This window comes from Panthera pardus, unplaced genomic scaffold, assembly GCF_024362965.1.
Source record: "Panthera pardus isolate Hobbes unplaced genomic scaffold, ASM2436296v1 HiC_scaffold_19, whole genome shotgun sequence".
NCBI classification, from domain to species: domain Eukaryota; kingdom Metazoa; phylum Chordata; class Mammalia; order Carnivora; family Felidae; genus Panthera; species Panthera pardus.
Genome location: NW_026526754.1, coordinates 8,306,005 through 8,322,744, shown reverse-complemented (window position 1 = coordinate 8,322,744; position 16,740 = coordinate 8,306,005). Strand labels below are relative to the sequence as shown.

At 48.8% G+C, this 16,740-nt stretch overlaps 1 protein-coding gene and 1 non-coding gene across 3 annotated transcripts in view; one reads left to right on the top strand and one right to left on the bottom strand.

Moving 5' to 3' along the window:
• ZFP90 (ZFP90 zinc finger protein) overlaps positions 1–1,685 on the bottom strand; it is a 35,829-nt gene extending 34,144 nt beyond the window's left edge. The window contains exons 1-2 of one of the 2 annotated variants that reach the window (XM_019455451.2): positions 1,450–1,685; positions 1,096–1,162 (exon numbers count right to left, since the gene is read on the bottom strand). In XM_019455451.2, the coding sequence (XP_019310996.1) occupies positions 1,096–1,128 (33 nt within the window). In that variant the 5' untranslated portion in view covers positions 1,129–1,162; positions 1,450–1,685. The remainder of the gene's footprint in view (positions 1–1,095; positions 1,163–1,449) is intronic. The other variant, XM_019455454.2, reaches the window with a different exon arrangement.
• Positions 1,686–12,954: 11,269 nt separating this feature from the next.
• On the top strand, positions 12,955–13,061 carry LOC128778215 (U6 spliceosomal RNA). The gene has a single exon (XR_008423630.1). It is a non-coding gene; the product is annotated as a U6 spliceosomal RNA (small nuclear RNA).
• The last annotated feature ends 3,679 nt before the right edge of the window (positions 13,062–16,740 follow it).

The following is a 16,740-nucleotide window of genomic DNA, read 5'->3' as shown; positions in this document are numbered from 1 at the left end:
TGGCTCACCTCAAACCAAACAACTGTCTTGTACTAGTGTTACTTGTCTTCCTCCTTAAGGCTCACCCTTATAAAGCAAAAACATATAACAAGAAGTAAAAGATATAAAGGCATTATACATACTGTGTGTGTTTAATTTACAGTAAACTGCTTTTAAATGACATTATTAGTCAGTATTTTTATCTGGATTGATTTTTTTTTTATTCTACTTTTAAGTAATCTCTACACCCAGTGTGGGGCTTGAACTCACAACCCAGAGATCAAGACTCACATGCTCCACCAAGTGAGGCAGCCAGACATTCCTGGATTGATCCTGATAGTCTAAAACACTCAACAGCTAGAATCTGTGATTTTTCCTTAATTCTAAAGAGAGTGTAGATTAAAATACCATCTGAAACTTGTTATATTTTCATGGATATACTCTATGCGGATCAATGGATAACCTCAGAGTTGTGATGCTTCTAGACAATGCCTCCTCCCTCACAAGAATAAATGAGTTGAGAAATCAGCTTCATAAAATTAATGAAAGCTGAAGGCTGGACGCCTGGGCTGTGCACTATTATACCTTTGTTAAAGCAGAAAAGTACACAAAAAGTAATGGGACAGGTCCTTCTTGTTCTGTTTTTTCCTCTGGGCCCAAGAAAGCCTATCTCCAGCCTCTTCCTACGCAAATCCTGACCAAGCTTCTTCGGCTCCTTAAGGTCTCTTTATGGCCCCTGGGTCGCAGACTGGGGCTCCTCTCTCCTTCACTCACTAACAGTTACTTCCTCCTCTACAGTTGTCTATCCTGTGACCCTCTCCATTCCTTGACAAGAGTTCAAGGAATTGGCTTGGCACTCAGGACTCTCAACAGTGACACTTCCCAACATGTTCACTCTTAACTCCTCCAGCAGAACCGCACCTGGTCCCCTCCTTTTGGGAAGCCCGCTCCTCCCAGCTCTGGACATCTTGGGTTTTCGCAAGGCTGGGAAGCTCAGAGGCGAAGACCGAGCTAGGAAAGGGAGTCGCTCAGGCGGAGAACAATGACCGCTCTAAACCTGCCCCAGGGGCCTCGCTGGATGGGACGCCCTGAGGTAGTGTGAAACCCGCTGCTCACCTGGGGCGCGGCCATCGGAGGCCTCGGAGCCATGCCTGCCACGCCGGGGTCGGCTTCCAGACTGGGGCTGGGGAGAGAGGACAGGGCCCACTCACCCGGCTGCAACCGCCGACCCCTCACCGCCGCGCCGCGCCCGCCTCTGCCCCTCAGCCAGTTCTCTGTGGAGAGGGAAAAGGGGCTGCGCGGACAGCGTCTGGGCCTGCCGTTCCCCCACCCCCAAATTAAAGGGTCGCCGCGTCCGGGACACCGTCCTCTGGCCACGCCCAGTCCCATCCGCAGGATGGTGGGCGCGGCCCGGCGGATACAAGCCAAACCCGTGGGAGGTGCCGCCTGGACCCGCGCACTCGGAATTACCGCTTCCTGGGGACTCCGGATTTCACGACCTCGGGCCCACGCAGGGCTCGGGCCAGCTCCTCCTACACCTGCTGCAGGGTCCGTCCTCTCCAATGCTGATGTGCGGAGGGACGGCCCAAAGCGGCCTCAGCCGCACTGGGGCCGGACAATGGCCGCAGCGGCGGGGCAGAGACGGAAGTGCGCTTGCGCACGCGGAGGCTCACTCCCGCAACTCCCGGGCAGCGGCCGACTACACTTCCCAGAGGCCTCCGCGTGTGGGTCCCATAGAGGCAGCCTGGGAGGGCTCTTCGCCACTTTTGGGCCACTGTGGTGGGGTCGGCAGTGTGGCTTGGGTACTCGTGCGTCCGTTTATTCCAATAATAGTCACTGAGCACCTCCTCTGTTTGGGGCATGTTGCTAGGGGCGAGATTCAGCGGTAGATCGGAAAGAAAAGACCCTGCTTTCGGGGAGCTAGCGTGCACTCCTGTGGACGAGGCCAACAATAAAAACGTAAACATATCAAGGTACTGACTTCAGCTACAGGAATTAGACAGTTAAGCGAGTGGGGCAACGTTGCATATTCATCACAAGATGCTACTTCCTTTTCCTCTTCTATGCCATCTTCACCCATGGGTCACTACGGAAGGTTTAAACAATGATTCCCCAGATCACACTTACTATGACTAAGATACTTGAGTCACTTATTGCTCCGAGAGGATAAGAGAAACTTTTCCTTTTGTCCCAGAATTGGTAACCCGGAATCAGCTGAGGACTTAATTCTTCTTCATTCTAAAGAAAGACCAAACATTTGAGACGAGACATCATCAGGTCTTATAAAAGGGGGGCCAGGTGCTGAATTTTTGCCCTATTGCTATTAACCGTTGCCTGGACACAACCCCTTTCCCAGGTTCTATGAAGAGACTGGAATGGGAAAGAAAACAATTCCTCATAATGGCATGTTCCCAGGAAAAGGGGAGGTTACATAAACTACCCCCAATGCCTGCCAGAGCAAGAGAAAGGGAGTTAGAGAAGAGGCCGGGTGTAAGGAGAGCAGCCTGAATTCTCATTGCGTAGTAAGTGGATACACTGGAAAACAACTGGGCTTTAGCTCTAAGGGAGTGAGAGGGGTGCAGCTCACAACATTACTGGGTGTGAAAAGTTGCTGAGGAGGTTGGAAGAGGTTGAAGCAAGAGCCAGATCTCCCAAGTCAGATATCAGTTGATTTACTCTAAGAATCTCACAAATGCACTTACGTTTCTCCCAGTGTAGCTAAGCAACTTTAATGCTGGATGAAATCGTTTTAAAACCTTTTAAAATACACCAATGCACTGAAAATTGGTAAGATACACTGAAATCAAAAACGAAGCAAAAGTAACAACTTAAGAGTGGTAGGTGGAGGGGCGCCTGGGTGGCTCAGTTGGTTGAACCTCCGACTTCGACTAGGGTCATGATCTCACCGCTTTTGAGTTTGAGCCCCGGGTCAGGCTCTGTGCTGACAGCTGGGAGCCTGGAGGCTGCTTCGAGTTGTGTCTCCCTCTCACTCTGCCCCTAACCCACTCACATTCTGGCTCCGTCTCTCTCAAAAATAAATAAACATTAAAAAAAAAATTTTTTTTAAGAGTTGTAGGTGGAGCACTAGAGCCAGCTCTCACCTGGAAGACTTTTGCAAATAAGGCAAAGTTGAACTTTGTTTTCCATGGTCTCTTACTTTCCTTTCAAGGATGCCCTCTGGCCAGGAAGGCCAAGGGTGGGGCATCGAGATGGGAGCCACAGGCTCCTCTCAGGGGGAAGTGCGGCCCTACCCGGCAGGCTCTGCCGCTGAAGGTCACGACGGTGGCCAGGTGGGTTGATGTCGTCCAGCCGCACGGAGAAGACAGCAAGCTGGCCAGTTCCTCCTAGGCCAGTGCACACCTTAGGGTTGATGGCAACCTCTCAGGCGTGGGGCGTGGCGCTAACCTGTTTTCCAGCCAGTGGAGAGTCACATTCTTCTCCGAGCCTCCTGTTTCCATGACAACCGCCTCCGAGGTGTCTGCTCCGTACTCGGAGTCCCGGAGCTGAAAAGACCAACTCGCAGGTTCAGTTGAGGTCCCGGGGCACGGGGGCTGGGCCAGGGACATCGGCGGGGGCCACCAGGTGCCCGAGTGGTGCTCCAAAGCCTCTCACGTCCCCGCTACACGGTGGGCAAGAGGCTGCCCCTGTGCTGGGGAAGCGACTAATAATGCTGTATTCAGCGGGTTTTTGTCCCAGCCACGACAGAGGCGAGAAGACCCGTCGTTAATGCCAAATGCCTTCCATATTGCCTTCTCTGTCTTTAATATCCACGTGGATTTGACCTTCAATTCCTCACTTAGCCCGCCCTGGGTCCAAGGCTTCTGGCTGGGGCCTTCCCCACAGCACAAGAATATCTAAGTTCCAGTCCCTTAAAATGTTCATTAAACTGTTCCACCCTCTCGTTTCCAAGAAAATTCGTGAGCAAAAAGGCGGGGGGGGGGGGGGGGGGGGGGACTTGACGAAGGTAGCTCGTCCAGATCCTACCCTGTTAAGCCAGAGAACCAGCGATTCCTGAACCAACAGTGAACTCGGGTCCCGTGTCTTCCCTGCATTCCCGGGCTGGCAGGACACGAATGAGGCGCTGAGTGGAGGCTGTGTAGCTTCAGCCACCCACTGCCAGATCTGAAGCCGACCTTCGAGTCGGACACGAAGGGAAGCGAGTTCTCAGCGCCCAGGTCCTCTCGCTCACATCGACCAACACCTGCTTTAAGTTTGGAACTTAAGGGGTCAGTCCGCAGAGCGCTGGGGCTCTAGCGCCACCTGCTGGCCACTAGGACCCTCTACTCCTGTAAAGTTTTCTGCATACAAATATTGAGAACATTAATTTGACAGCTTCCGGACCATTGCCGACCCTGCCAACCGCCCACCCTCAAGTCAAGCTTCCTCCATACGGCCTAGAAAATGTTTTTCAATTCAACAAAATTTCACTTAACACCTATGTAGCCCTCATTCCCTGAGCCCCCGCTGCCCTCTATTTCCTCACAAAACCTCCCTGGTGGTCTCCTGCTACTCTGGGCTGAGCTGAAGACTCAGCTCTTGCTCCAGACTCAGCTGCAGCTAGCTACTCAGGCTGGACCCGAGTGGTGTCGCCTCAAGGGCAATGTAGTCCCCACAGGTCACAAGAGCCAGGTGTCAGGAGACCTTGATGTGGTTTTGGGGTGATGGTGGGGTTCGGAACTGACAGCCAAGAAAGAATTCTTGAAGTCGTCTTTGGTGCAAAAAGGTGATTTTATTAAAGCACAGAGACAGGACCCCTGGGCAGGAAGAGTTGCACTGGGGTTGTGAAGAATGGCTGGTTATATACTATGGGACTGGGGGAGGTAAAGTCGAGAGGGACTTTCTTAGAGGCACCTGGGTGGTTCATTTGGTTAAGCCTCTCACTTCAGCTCAGGTTGGCTCAGGTCATGATCTCGTGGTTTGTTATTTCGAGCCCCGGGCCTGGAGACTGCTTCAGATTCTGTATTTCCCTCTCTCTCTGCCCTCCCCCCCCCCCCCATTTCTGTCAAGAATAAATAAACATTAGGGGCGCCTGGGTGGCGCAGTCGGTTAAGCGTCCGACTTCAGCCAGGTCACGATCTCGCGGTCCGTGAGTTCGAGCCCCGCGTCAGGCTCCGGGCTGATGGCTCGGAGCCTGGAGCCTGTTTCCGATTCTGTGTCTCCCTCTCTCTCTGCCCCTCCCCCGTTCATGCTCTGTCTCTCTCTGTCCCAAAAATAAATAAAAAACGTTGAAAAAAAAAAAAAATTTAAGAATAAATAAACATTAAAAAAATATTTTTTTGATTAAAAAAAAGAGGAAGTTTCTTAAAGGGATTTTCCAGATGCTAAAGACTCACAGATTACTGGAGGCCTAGCTATTGTCAAGCTAAGGTTGTTTTTCCCTTTAGCAAAGCATTAACATTAAGACAGTAGGGAGTTCCTGGAGAAAGCTTTACTCTGCCTACCTCAAGTAGTTGTCAATGGGCTGTAGGTTATAAGGAAATTTAATTTTATATGCCATGTCCTTCTTGCCCTTGTTCCCCACATCACTATGGAGGGGAAGGTGATGTTGGGCTCCAGGAAACTGAGTCTATAGGTTTCTGGAGATTAGGCTATTGATAAGATTGCCTTTTCCTTGTAATTTACTAAGATATTTGTAAACCAATGGAGACTCTATCAGTTTAACCATTTGTTTCTGTCCTTTCCTTTGACCTTGGGCAGCCAGGAATGCCTGAGGAATGTCACACATATCCCACAGGCGTGCTAGCTTGTGCTGGGCCCTCAGCTTGCTTCTTGGTCCCTTATCAACCTCATTTTGGCTTCTGGCTCAGCCATCTTGCTCTCCCTGTCGCTTGCTCCTTGTTTATCAAGTCTCCTTATGTCTCAGTGGTGCCTTAAGTGTATCCTGGCATCTCATCTTTGCCCTGGCAGTGTGGCCTGGTCCCATTCTCTCCCCGGGTTTGGAGTCATGAAAAATGTCTACTCAAGGAAGGTTTTCCTCAGATACCTCTGTTATCTGAGACAAGGGTGTTCAATGACTGTGAGATGTGGTTAGTTGTGTGGGAAGATTGATCCTACCTGGAGATCCAAGATGCAAACGGCATCTGAGGGCTTTTCTGGACAAACACAGGGACACTTCTTAGAGACCAAGAAGTGGACAAAATGAGCCAAGGACAGAATATGGAAGGAGGGCAGAGAACGGATGAGGTGTTAGAAATAAACAAGATTATATTATACTTCTTGATTAACCGTGTTTCTGAGTTTTTGTTTTTAAAATAAACTTGCAAGTTAATTAACTTGAAATTATTCTCAACAAGGTAATTTTTGTTCATGGCTAACGTTCTCTAACATTACAACCAGATATATGAGTCCAAGGGACCTGAGTTAGGCTGCCCTTAGACTAAGCCTGCCAGGAGCCCAGTTCCAGAGACATCTGTGGACTGTAGCCCCAACTGGACTGTAGCCACAAGTGGATCTTGCTCACTTGCATGCCCAATAAACGTGTGCCCAGTTAACCTGGCTGAGTTTATGAAACGAAGGCTTTGCTTTATTAAAAAGAGTAATGGGCTGGGGCACCTGGGTGGCTCAGTCGGTTAAGCGGCTGACTTCGGCTCAGGTCATGATCTCACAGTCTGTGGGTTCGAGCCCCGCGTCGGGCTCTGTGCTGACAGCCTGGAGCCTGCTTCTGATTCTGTGTCTCCCCCTCTCTCTGACCCTCCCCCATTCATGCTCTGTCTCTCTCTGTCTCAAAAATAAATAAATGTTAAAAAAAAATTAAAAAAAAAAAAAAAAAAAAAGAGTAATGGGCTCTGAGATCAGCTAGACCAGCTTCTTCCTTTTAAGGATGAAATAGAAGCCCAGAGAGGGAAAGACACTAGTTGGAGAAGAAAGAAAATGGCACAGGAAGACAAAGCTGCATATGATCAGCTGAAGGAGATTCATAACTTACATGTGGCATTGGGCTGGTTTTTTAAAAATGTTTATTTATTTATTTACTTAATATTGAGAGAGAAAGAGAGAGAATCCCAAGCATGGGGCTCAGTCTCACAACCGTGAGATTATAACCTGAGCGAAAATCAAGAGTCAGAAGCCCAACCAACTGAGCTTCACATTGTGTGAATCAGGTGAATGCTGGGGTTTAAAACAATTTAAATTTTCAATTTATTTTTATTTTTGAGAAAGAGAGCACATGAGCGAGAGCGGGGCGGAGAGGGGGAGACAGAATTTGAAGCAGGCTCATGTTGACAGCAGTGAGCCCGCCCGATGTGGGGCTTTAACTCAAGAACTGTGAGATCATGGGGAGCCTGGGTGGCTCAGTCCGTTAAGCATCCAACTTCGGCTCAGGTCCTGATCTCACAGCTCTCCTGAGTTCAAGCCCAGCGTTAGGCTCTTGTGCTGACAGCTCAGAGCCTGGACCCTGCTCCAGATTCTGTGTCTCCCTCTCTCTGCCCCTACCCCACTTGCACTCTCTCACTCTCTCTCTCAAAAATAAATAAACATTAAAAAGAAGAAGAAGAAAAGAACTGTGAGATCATGACCTGAGCCCAACTTGAACGCTTAACCAACTGAGTCACCCAAGGGCCCCTAAAACAATTTAAATTTTAAAATGGTAATTAAAAAACAGAACACATTCTAGATTAGGTTTTTGGTCATTTGCATCATTTTCTTCTTTTCCATTTTCTATTCAGCCTTATTTGAAGGACTGCAGTTGTATGGTCACCAACAAGTGTCTTTCCTTCTCTGGGTTCTATTTCATCTGGAAAATGAAAGATCTGGTGTGGCTGATCCAAAGCCAAATTTTATTTTTCCCCTACAACTGTTATGCCTGGCTCAAACTGCATAGGTGTGACCCGCTGGGAGGTGAGAAAACGTGGAAGTTAAAATCAGCTGGGTCTTCGACCTGCCTGGGCCTTTGCCAGGAGCTGACTGCCACACATCCGCTAGCATCTGGGACCCCACACCTTGGGCGTTTCCTGCACCTCCCGGCACAAAGGCACAGGTCTAGAGGGCTAATGCGGGAGACAGGCCCTGCCGTTACCATGGTGACCTGCCGGCTGCTACAGCCTTGGTTGCCACCTAGCAACCAGGGCATCCAGGGCACCTGCAGTTCTATCATTTCCCTCTGGCCATGTACTGGGGGCAGCTGTGTTCAGGGAGGTGGCTGGCTACCTGTTCCTCTACTGCTAGGCCCGGACCTGACCTCTTTAGCACTTCTGGGTTCTCTGCCTTGGGGCCAGGCTTCTGTGACTTTGTTTCCCCAGGCCCAGAAGTCCTAACTACCCACCCCCTCCAGCCAGGGTCCTGGGAGCTTAAAAAGAGTTCTTACCTCGGACACTCCTGAGTCCCTCTAGAGGAGCAGAAAGGTCCAATGTGGTGTGAACTAAAACACCTTTCTCTCCGCCACACCACCCAGCAACCGTTGATTTAGGCCTCAGATTTTGGAGCCACTTTTCTGGATGGATAATCTTTGGGATGGGATACCATTGACAGGACAGCCTGGCTAGAACCCAGGGAGGCATCAGTGTTGGGGGGTATCACCAGAGCTGGGGATCCCTTCCACTGGGAGATGGGCAGGCATACAGACAAGCTAACCCAATATAGGTAGGGGTGGGATGGGCAGTGACAGGGTTGGTGGCACAGGGTGTACCAGGAGCCTGTATGGGGAAGGGGACTCACCCCAGGCTAAGTCAGAAAGGAATGTTTCTTGGGGGACACGATGCCTGAGTTGAGGCTGGAAGGGTAAATAGGCATCTAGGTTGGAGTCGAGATTTCCATGAGGGTGGGCTTTAGGTGGACTGGGAGGTCTTCAGAGTCTGCCTTTCTGAGGGTGTGATTCCCCATCCAAACCCCACTGATCTTGTGTCTCCTTGTCTGTTTCCTCCTCTTATCCTGTCCCCTTTCCCTGGGCGATCTCCTCCAACTCCATGACTGTAACCCACCTCCTTTGTCACATGTGGTCCCTTGTCCCTGGGCTACTCACAACTTATTTGTCCACCTGGTGAACTCTTACTCATTCTTCAAGACCCAGCTTGATGTTCACTCCTTTCTGGCCTTACCAGAACCACCCTTTCATTCATACATTCAATTCACACACTTCTAATGAACAGCAAGTGTTAGGCCTAGAATGTGACCCTATATTGTAACTGTCTGTTCACTTGTCTGTCTCCTGGGGGGGCAGGAGATGGCAGGGCTCTTTTGTTTTTCTTTTTTTTTTTTTTAATTAATTTTTTAAGTTTATTTATTTTGAAAGAGGGAGAGAGAATGCAAGAGAAAATACACCCAAGGCTCAGAGAGAAGGGGAGAGAGAGAATCCCAAGCAGGCTCCGCACTGTTAGCAGAGCCTGATGCAGGGCTCAAACTCATGAACTGAGAGATCATGACTTGAGCTGAAATCAAGAGTCAGAAGCTTAACTGTCTGAGCCACCCAGGCCCCCCACCCCACCCCATCTTTTGTTTTTCTAATCCTCAGGCTTTAACATTTACTCTCTGGATGGATGGATGGATGGATGGATGGTGGTTGAATAATCACACAGTTTCCTGTAAAGCAATGAAAATAAACACCCCAGGTAACTCTCTGAATCCCAGTTCTATCCCCTGACACCAACCCAAAGGGATTTGGCCATATGTTATTAAATTATAGTGAATTAAAATTTGCTTGAAATAACCACAGACTCCCCCGCTCCCCTGAGCCTGCAATGACCAGATTACATCTCCTCCAGGCACAGAAGTTTGACATTTCATTGCAAAGTCATTTTCTTCTCATTTCCTTATGTTGCTAAAATATTCTATTTCTCTTCACTTCCCCTTTGTGTCCCCATTACTCATGTTTAGTTAAATTTATCTGCTGCCATTTTTAATCATCTGAGATAGGCTTGCTGATGTAGATGTTCCTGGGGCACTGCCTGGCCTTCCAGACCATCTGTCTCCTCCTGAGCCACTCTGAGAATTGAGCATGGACCCCTCCCTCAGCGATTCTGGGTTGACCCTCAGACCCAAGGTTTTTCCCCAAGGCGTCTCTGACTCCAGGGTTCTCCCTTTCTCCCCACACTCATTATCTTCCTCCTTCCAGTCTCCTCCTCTCCTGTTTCCTGGGGCATGGTTTTCATTCTACTTCAAGGCCTGGTACTTCCTGAGGTCCCTTTGGTCACACTGAGCAAGGGCCTCCTAATTCTTCTCTCATAAGTTCCCTAAGTAAGTCCCTAATGGGACAAAATAGCCAGCAGCCAACGTGGGGATTATTTGGTGCTTGCCTGGGACACTGCCATACCCATCACATTTCTGTGGCTGGATGGATATCTTCCTCTTTCTCACTAGCCCATCCATCCTCATAATATAGGGGTAGGGATACTGTTCTCCCTGGAGGCAGTTGGCAAAGAGCAGAAAGGAATATTTTGGCTTGGAGTGGAATCTCAGTTTGGCCTCTCAATAACTGTCTCACTTAGGGACCTGGAATTGCCTTTGGGACTTAGGGCTTAGAACTACTCAGGAAGGGGCACCTGGGTGTCTCTTCCCTTACCCCTAGGCCTAGAATTTTTGTTCCCCATCCTCAAGCAGGCTCATTTCTGCTCCCAAGCTTCCCTGGGCCCCTCAATCCCCCTTAAAAAAATTTTTTTTAATGTTTATTTATTTTTAGACAGAGAGATACAGGGCATGAGCAGGAGAGGGGCAGAGAGAGAGGGAGACACAGAATCTGAAACAAGCTCCAGGCTCCAAGCTGTCAACACAGAGACCCTTAATGGAGGTTTCTTGCACTCTCCAGACTAGTTGCTGCTCTTGAGCTTCTCTGGGGCACTCAATTAATAAAAATTCCTTTATTTTCAGTACGTTAGGTGCCCAACTTTGGCTGAGGGAATGATCTCACATGTTGTGAGTTCAGGCCCCACGTTGGGCTCTCTGCTAACAGTGCAGAGCCTTCTTCAGATACACTGTCTCCCTCTCTCTCTCTGCCCCTCCCCCCACTCAAAATAAAACAAATGTTTAAAGATTAAAAAAAAAAAAAAAAAGAACTGCTCAGGAAAGGGGCAGTCAATTCCCAGTGGCCATTGAGAGGCAGGTAGGTCTCTGGGAGGCAGGATCAGAAGGCTGGGATGATTGCTATTTACTGAGCATTTGCAGTGCACGGGGCTCTGTGGACATATTTGGGGAGTTAGGGTTGTGAATCCCCTTTCTCCAGGGTGATAGTAAAAGATGCTTGTTCCTCACCTCAAGCTTAGGGAAAGGAGCTTCTGTGGGATCACTCAGAAGGCTCAATACATGTCCTTTGGAGTTCAGGGATACAGCGAACTAGGGCAGGGAAATCTTAATGGCAGGAGACAGGCTGGCCAGATATGTTCACAGTGCAGCTAGGAGAGGGGCCGCATTGGGGTCTGCCTGCAAGGCCAGAGATCATGGGGGCGAAAGATGAGTGAATGTTTCCAGTGGACCAGAGGTGGCTGCTGACATGAGAGAAACAGCATGGGGTCATTTTACAGCTTGATCACGAAAGCCTCTGGGAGGAAGAAAGAGCTGAAAATTACTGCCAGGCCAAGGGGTAAAGAAGAGGTCATATGGGAATTTAGCTTATATTTCATCCAAGAGCAAGGCAAATGATTTTATAGTTCTATTTTGTGAGTCATGTTTATAGGGCTACACATAAATTACCTTATTTTCTTTTTGTTTAATGAAATGTACTTCACTCTTGTGTCAATTCAAAACATACTTCATCTTTCTAGAATAAGATCATATCTCCAATCTACACTCATCTACATTTTCTATGATTTCCAGCTGCATTTAGGCCAAAGAGGTCTATTATCTTTATTATTTCCCAAATAGTTTATGTTTCTGAACTCTTATCTCATTTGATTCTCATAACAACCCTGGAAGGAAAGTGCCCTTGTTATCTGTTCCACTTTTGGGCATCAGCGATTAAGAAAGGAGCTCAAAGGTACACAAGAGTGAATGGCAGAGTCAGGTTTATTATTTTATTTTATTTTATTTTATTTTATTTTATTTTATTTTTATTTATTTTTTGAGTCAGGCTTAATTAGATAAGTAAGGCGGGGGTTAGGGTGGGAGTTCAGGCAGTAGTGGTGCCAATGTGAGGAATGAGCGGTGTCAGCAGCCCTCCCCCAAATCTCCATCCCTCCTCCCACTTTAAAATATGGGCAGATACTTTCTAGACAGGTTCCACGTGGGACCTCCTGACAAACAGTGGCCCTACCTCTGCCCAGGACTTTGACACAGGTGCTTGGGGCACTCTGTCCCTGGACACCCTCCACAAAGGGGTCAGAAGAGGGTTTCCTTGGTTGATAGTGGCTCTCCAAGCACTGGGTCAAGTGCCATGACCAGATGAACCCAGAGTCATGTTTGTATCAGTTCAAGTTTTGGGAGGGGAGCAGGAACCAAGAGCGCACCTGCAGAGAGGGGTGCCCAGAAGCAGGAGATGGATGAGCAGCCTCAGGTCTGGCGCCAGGGAGGTGCTGCCTGTGACCAAACAGCTCCCAGGAGGCCTGGACTGCTCTCCCATTTGGCTCCATCCCAGGATTTCCTGGTGCCTGCGGGCACCTGCTCCACCCTTGTAACCTTGGCTGTTGATGGTTTTATTTTCACATCAACACATCTTTGACTGAGACAGAAATTCTTAAAAAACGTATTTCATTAAAATTTACAATTCCCCTGCATGCACTGGCCCACATCAGATTCTTCCTTCCTTTTTCTTTCTTTTTTAAAATTTTTAATGTTTATTTATTTGTGAGATTGAGAGACAGAGTGCAAGCAGGGGAGGGGCCGAGAGAGAGGGAGGCACAGAATCTGGAGCAGGCTCCAGGCTCTGAGCTGTCAGCACAGGGCCTGACGCGGGGTTTGAACTCGTGAATGGTGAGATCATGACCCGAGCTGAAGTCGGGTGCTTAACTGACTGAGCCACTCAAGCACCCCAGATTCTTCCTTCCTTAATACCACTTACTCATCAGTACTATACCTCCAGGAATGCAACATGCCCCCAAGAACGCCATGCATCCTGTGCTCGCTTCGGCAGCACATATACTAAAATTGGAACGATACAGAGAAGATTAGCATGGCCCCTGCGCAAGGATGACACGCAAATTCGTGAAGCATTCCATATTTAAAAAAAAAAAAAAAAAAAAAGAACGCCATGCATCCTGCCTAGTCCCACCAGCCTCCTTCCGGCCACTTTGTTTCCTTGGAATCAATGGAGAAAAATGAGCAGACTGGCCTAAAAGCAAGGGCCTTGAACAGACACGGCTGTAGCTTGCAGCAGGGCTAGAATGAAGTCCCGTGGGTTTTTCTCAGCCCAGCTGCATCTGCCTGGTGGCCAGAGGAGGCGCCAGGGGCTCAGACACACAGACATCTAGACTGGTTCTGAAGGAGAAATCTTGTGCTTTGCCCGCCACTGGGACTTCACCGGTGATTTAACGGGACTCTGGAAGAGGACACAGCTGGGGTGTCCCACTGGTGTTATTTGAATCAGAAGCTCCTCTTTCGTTTTTTTCCCAGTGAAGCAGCTTCAGCAGGTGTTGAAAAGTCTGAGGCAGCCGAGGGTGAGCTGCAATAAGCAGCTTGTGTCTGGCATCTAATTTGATTTGACTTGTTTTCCTAGCCATGAGAACTTGGAGCCAGGAATAAAAAGCACAGGCTGCAGAGGTGACAGCTCCCTGCTTCATGTCCCTGCCTCTCTCAGCTGGAGGGTTCACTCTATAGCCACAAAGCTATGCATAGGGAGTATAGCCAAGGACTCATGTCAGGCACACACAGCATGGGAGATTATTTTTGATTATGTTTGAAAAGCCCCAGAAAAATTGCTTCCCCAAACTTTCCATGTTCAGGCAAGGGAGTGATTTATTAAGCATGAGTCGGGACTGGGCCAGCTCTCCTGGTCGGCTAAAATTGGTCTGGAAAATAAAGTAATTTGTGGTTGTCAGATCCTAAATTAAATGATTCAAATACTACTGTGGCTGATTAAAGGACTTTATTCAATTTCCTCTTGACCACATGCTCTTCTGTGAGGGCAAGAGATACTGTTTCTGGAAGAAATGCAATATTTGGGGACCGTCGATCTAATCTAATGGGTGGTGTTTATTAAGTATGGTCTCCCCTCCCTTTTTTGATGACAGGTAAGACTTAAGTGGGAAGAAGAAGTGACTTCCTGTTTATGAATGATCCTCCCCATGCCAGGCATCTGGGGGTAGGAGCCACTGCAATAAACCAGGCTGGGCGCCTGAGGAATTTTTAAGGACCCTGAAAAGACCTCAAGACAACAATAACAAAGGCCAAAAACTGAAACACAAGCATGAGTAAACAATAAAAAAAAATGAATCTGGGACCGTAGCAGACAGTCTAATAGTGGTGTCTGCATCACCCTGGCCACTGGCAGAAGGGACAGCTGGCTACCTTGGTGCCCTACCTTTTTGGCCCCAGTGGTTGAACCCGGATGGGACTATCCAGAGATACATGATGTGCCCTGGCATAAAATAGATGAGCTGGCTTGGGGACACAAATGAAGAACTCCAGGGCTGAGGTGGCCAGTTTCTGATACAGATGCTGAAAAGAGAAAAGAGAGAGGTCAAGGAGATGTTCAGATCAGTGACGTGGTCAGATATGAGAAAGCAGCTCAGGAAAAAGAAGCTAGGAGCCAGGGAAAGGAAACTTTAAGTAAATGGGGGACGAAGGTGCTGCTGGTGGAGAAGAGAAGAGAGCAAGCTCAGAGAGAGACTCTGTGACCCTGGGAGAGAGATGGAGATACCAGCCGGCCCTCCCCGGGCAGCCCTTATGCTAAGCTCCTTCTCTTCCAGGTTCTGCCCCAGTTTGTGCTCATCTTGAAAACAAGCTCACCCCTTCCTAAGGTCATCCAAGCAGGACTCAAAAGAACCCAGGTGGACACAAGAATCAACAGAAGTTTTCAACACTGAACCACAGGGCAGTTCACCATATAAAACATAAGCAGTTTTTAGAGAGTGATTGATCTTATCTCAAAGGGATGAAATGAGACCAAACCAGTAGGGAAAATCATGGCCTTTTGGCCACAGCAAGGAGGAGGTGGCAGGCACTGAGAAAGAATTGGGTTCACCTCCTCTGGGACTACCTGCTCTCCCTCTGACCTTACTCTTGGGTTTCTGTCTCTGGAGGAAAGGAGACCCTGCAAACTACGGTCATGGCCTGGCCCTCCTATCCTGGGGCCAGACAGGAAGCTCACTAAGGGGACATTTCACTCAAAATCCCAGGTGCCTCTAAGATCTAGTGAGGAAGACCACAGAGACCCATGAAGGGAACACAGAAGCGAGAGCATCTGGATCCTGCTGGGACCACTGGAAGCTGCAGATGCACTCATCCAGATTCCCTCAGGCCTCTCAGAGTCTGGGCTAAGAGTTAGATGGTTCCCCCGGTAATGAAACTTCTCTCACCGCATTTAACAGGGCTAAATTTTGCTGTGTCCCAGCCCAGAGACCTGGAACCTGGGTCAGTTATCCCCACCCCCAAATATTAGTGGGGGCTTTCCCTTTCACTTCCCCAGATCCATCCCACCTTCTGCTGAGACCCATGGGGGATAAGTGTCACACTGGGCCAGTGGCAGGGAGGTGAGTGAATACTAGGAGCAAAGACGAGCATCATCCCCACTGAATGGTTAACATGCAAGTCTTCCTCCCCAAATGTCTAGCACAGTCCTGGGCACAGGCAATGGATCACAGCAGCTGGACAGGAGCCCACCAACTCCTGTGGACTATACAGACAGTGCCTTCAGCAGTGGCTTCAGGGACCTTGCTCTCCCTAAAATGCTCTCCCCACAGATAACCACGAGCCTCCCTCCCCCACTTTCTTTAGGTCTCTGCTCAAGTGTCACCGTCTCAAAGAGAAGGATCTGATCATCTGATTTAAATATCCCTTCTTTTCCTCCTTACCCTGCTATTTTCCCCCCAAACAATTATCCCACTTGCCACAGAATATAGTTTCATGTTTATTTATTTATTTACATTGGAATGTAAGTTTAATGTTTTGTGTGTTTTGGTATCCATTCCTCTGCACACAGAATAGGACCTGGCTCACAGTAGGCATGCAGCAAATACCTGTAGAATAAATTTATTGAATGGATTGTTTTAATTTACACTTTGTTTTTTAGCCAGAATGTACATTTTTCATATATTGACAATCAGTCTAATGCAGTGAGTAAGGCCATAGACTCTGGTGTCAGGCCGCTGGGGCAGATTCCTAGCCTTGTCACTTTATGTGTGGGCTTGAGCAAGTTCTGCGCCTCAGTTTACTCATTCATAGAATGGGAGTACTCTGTCTTCCTACTAGTGTTATTGAGAGATTTAAAGGAATCGATGTATGTAATGGCTTGCAACAGATCCTGCCTATGTAAACGTCAGATTAACGTTTTATTGGGCATTTGTGTTTCATTCCAAATGTTTCTGTTCCTGTCCTTTGTCCACTTTTATGGGGGCTATTTTTCTAGCTGATGGGAGCACCCTCCTGGGTCTGGGCTGAACGCCTGCAGTCCGCACAGCCTCCAGGGGGCGCCCGGGGCCCGCGCTGCGGGGATGAGGCAACCAGTGAGTGGGCAGGGAACGGCGGCCAGAGCCGCGATCTGGGTCCCCCTGGGTTTGTCCCCATTGTCCCGAATCCTTTTCTCGCTGCCCCATCCAAGTATGGTGAGCTGGAGAGGGGCCTGGCACTGGCGGCTGGAGCGTCGTCTGGGGACTACAGCCTTCAGAATCGATCCCACTTTTGTCCCACCTTTGTGTGGGGACCTCGAGTTTTCAAACCAATGTTACATTGTTTCTCCACCTTCCC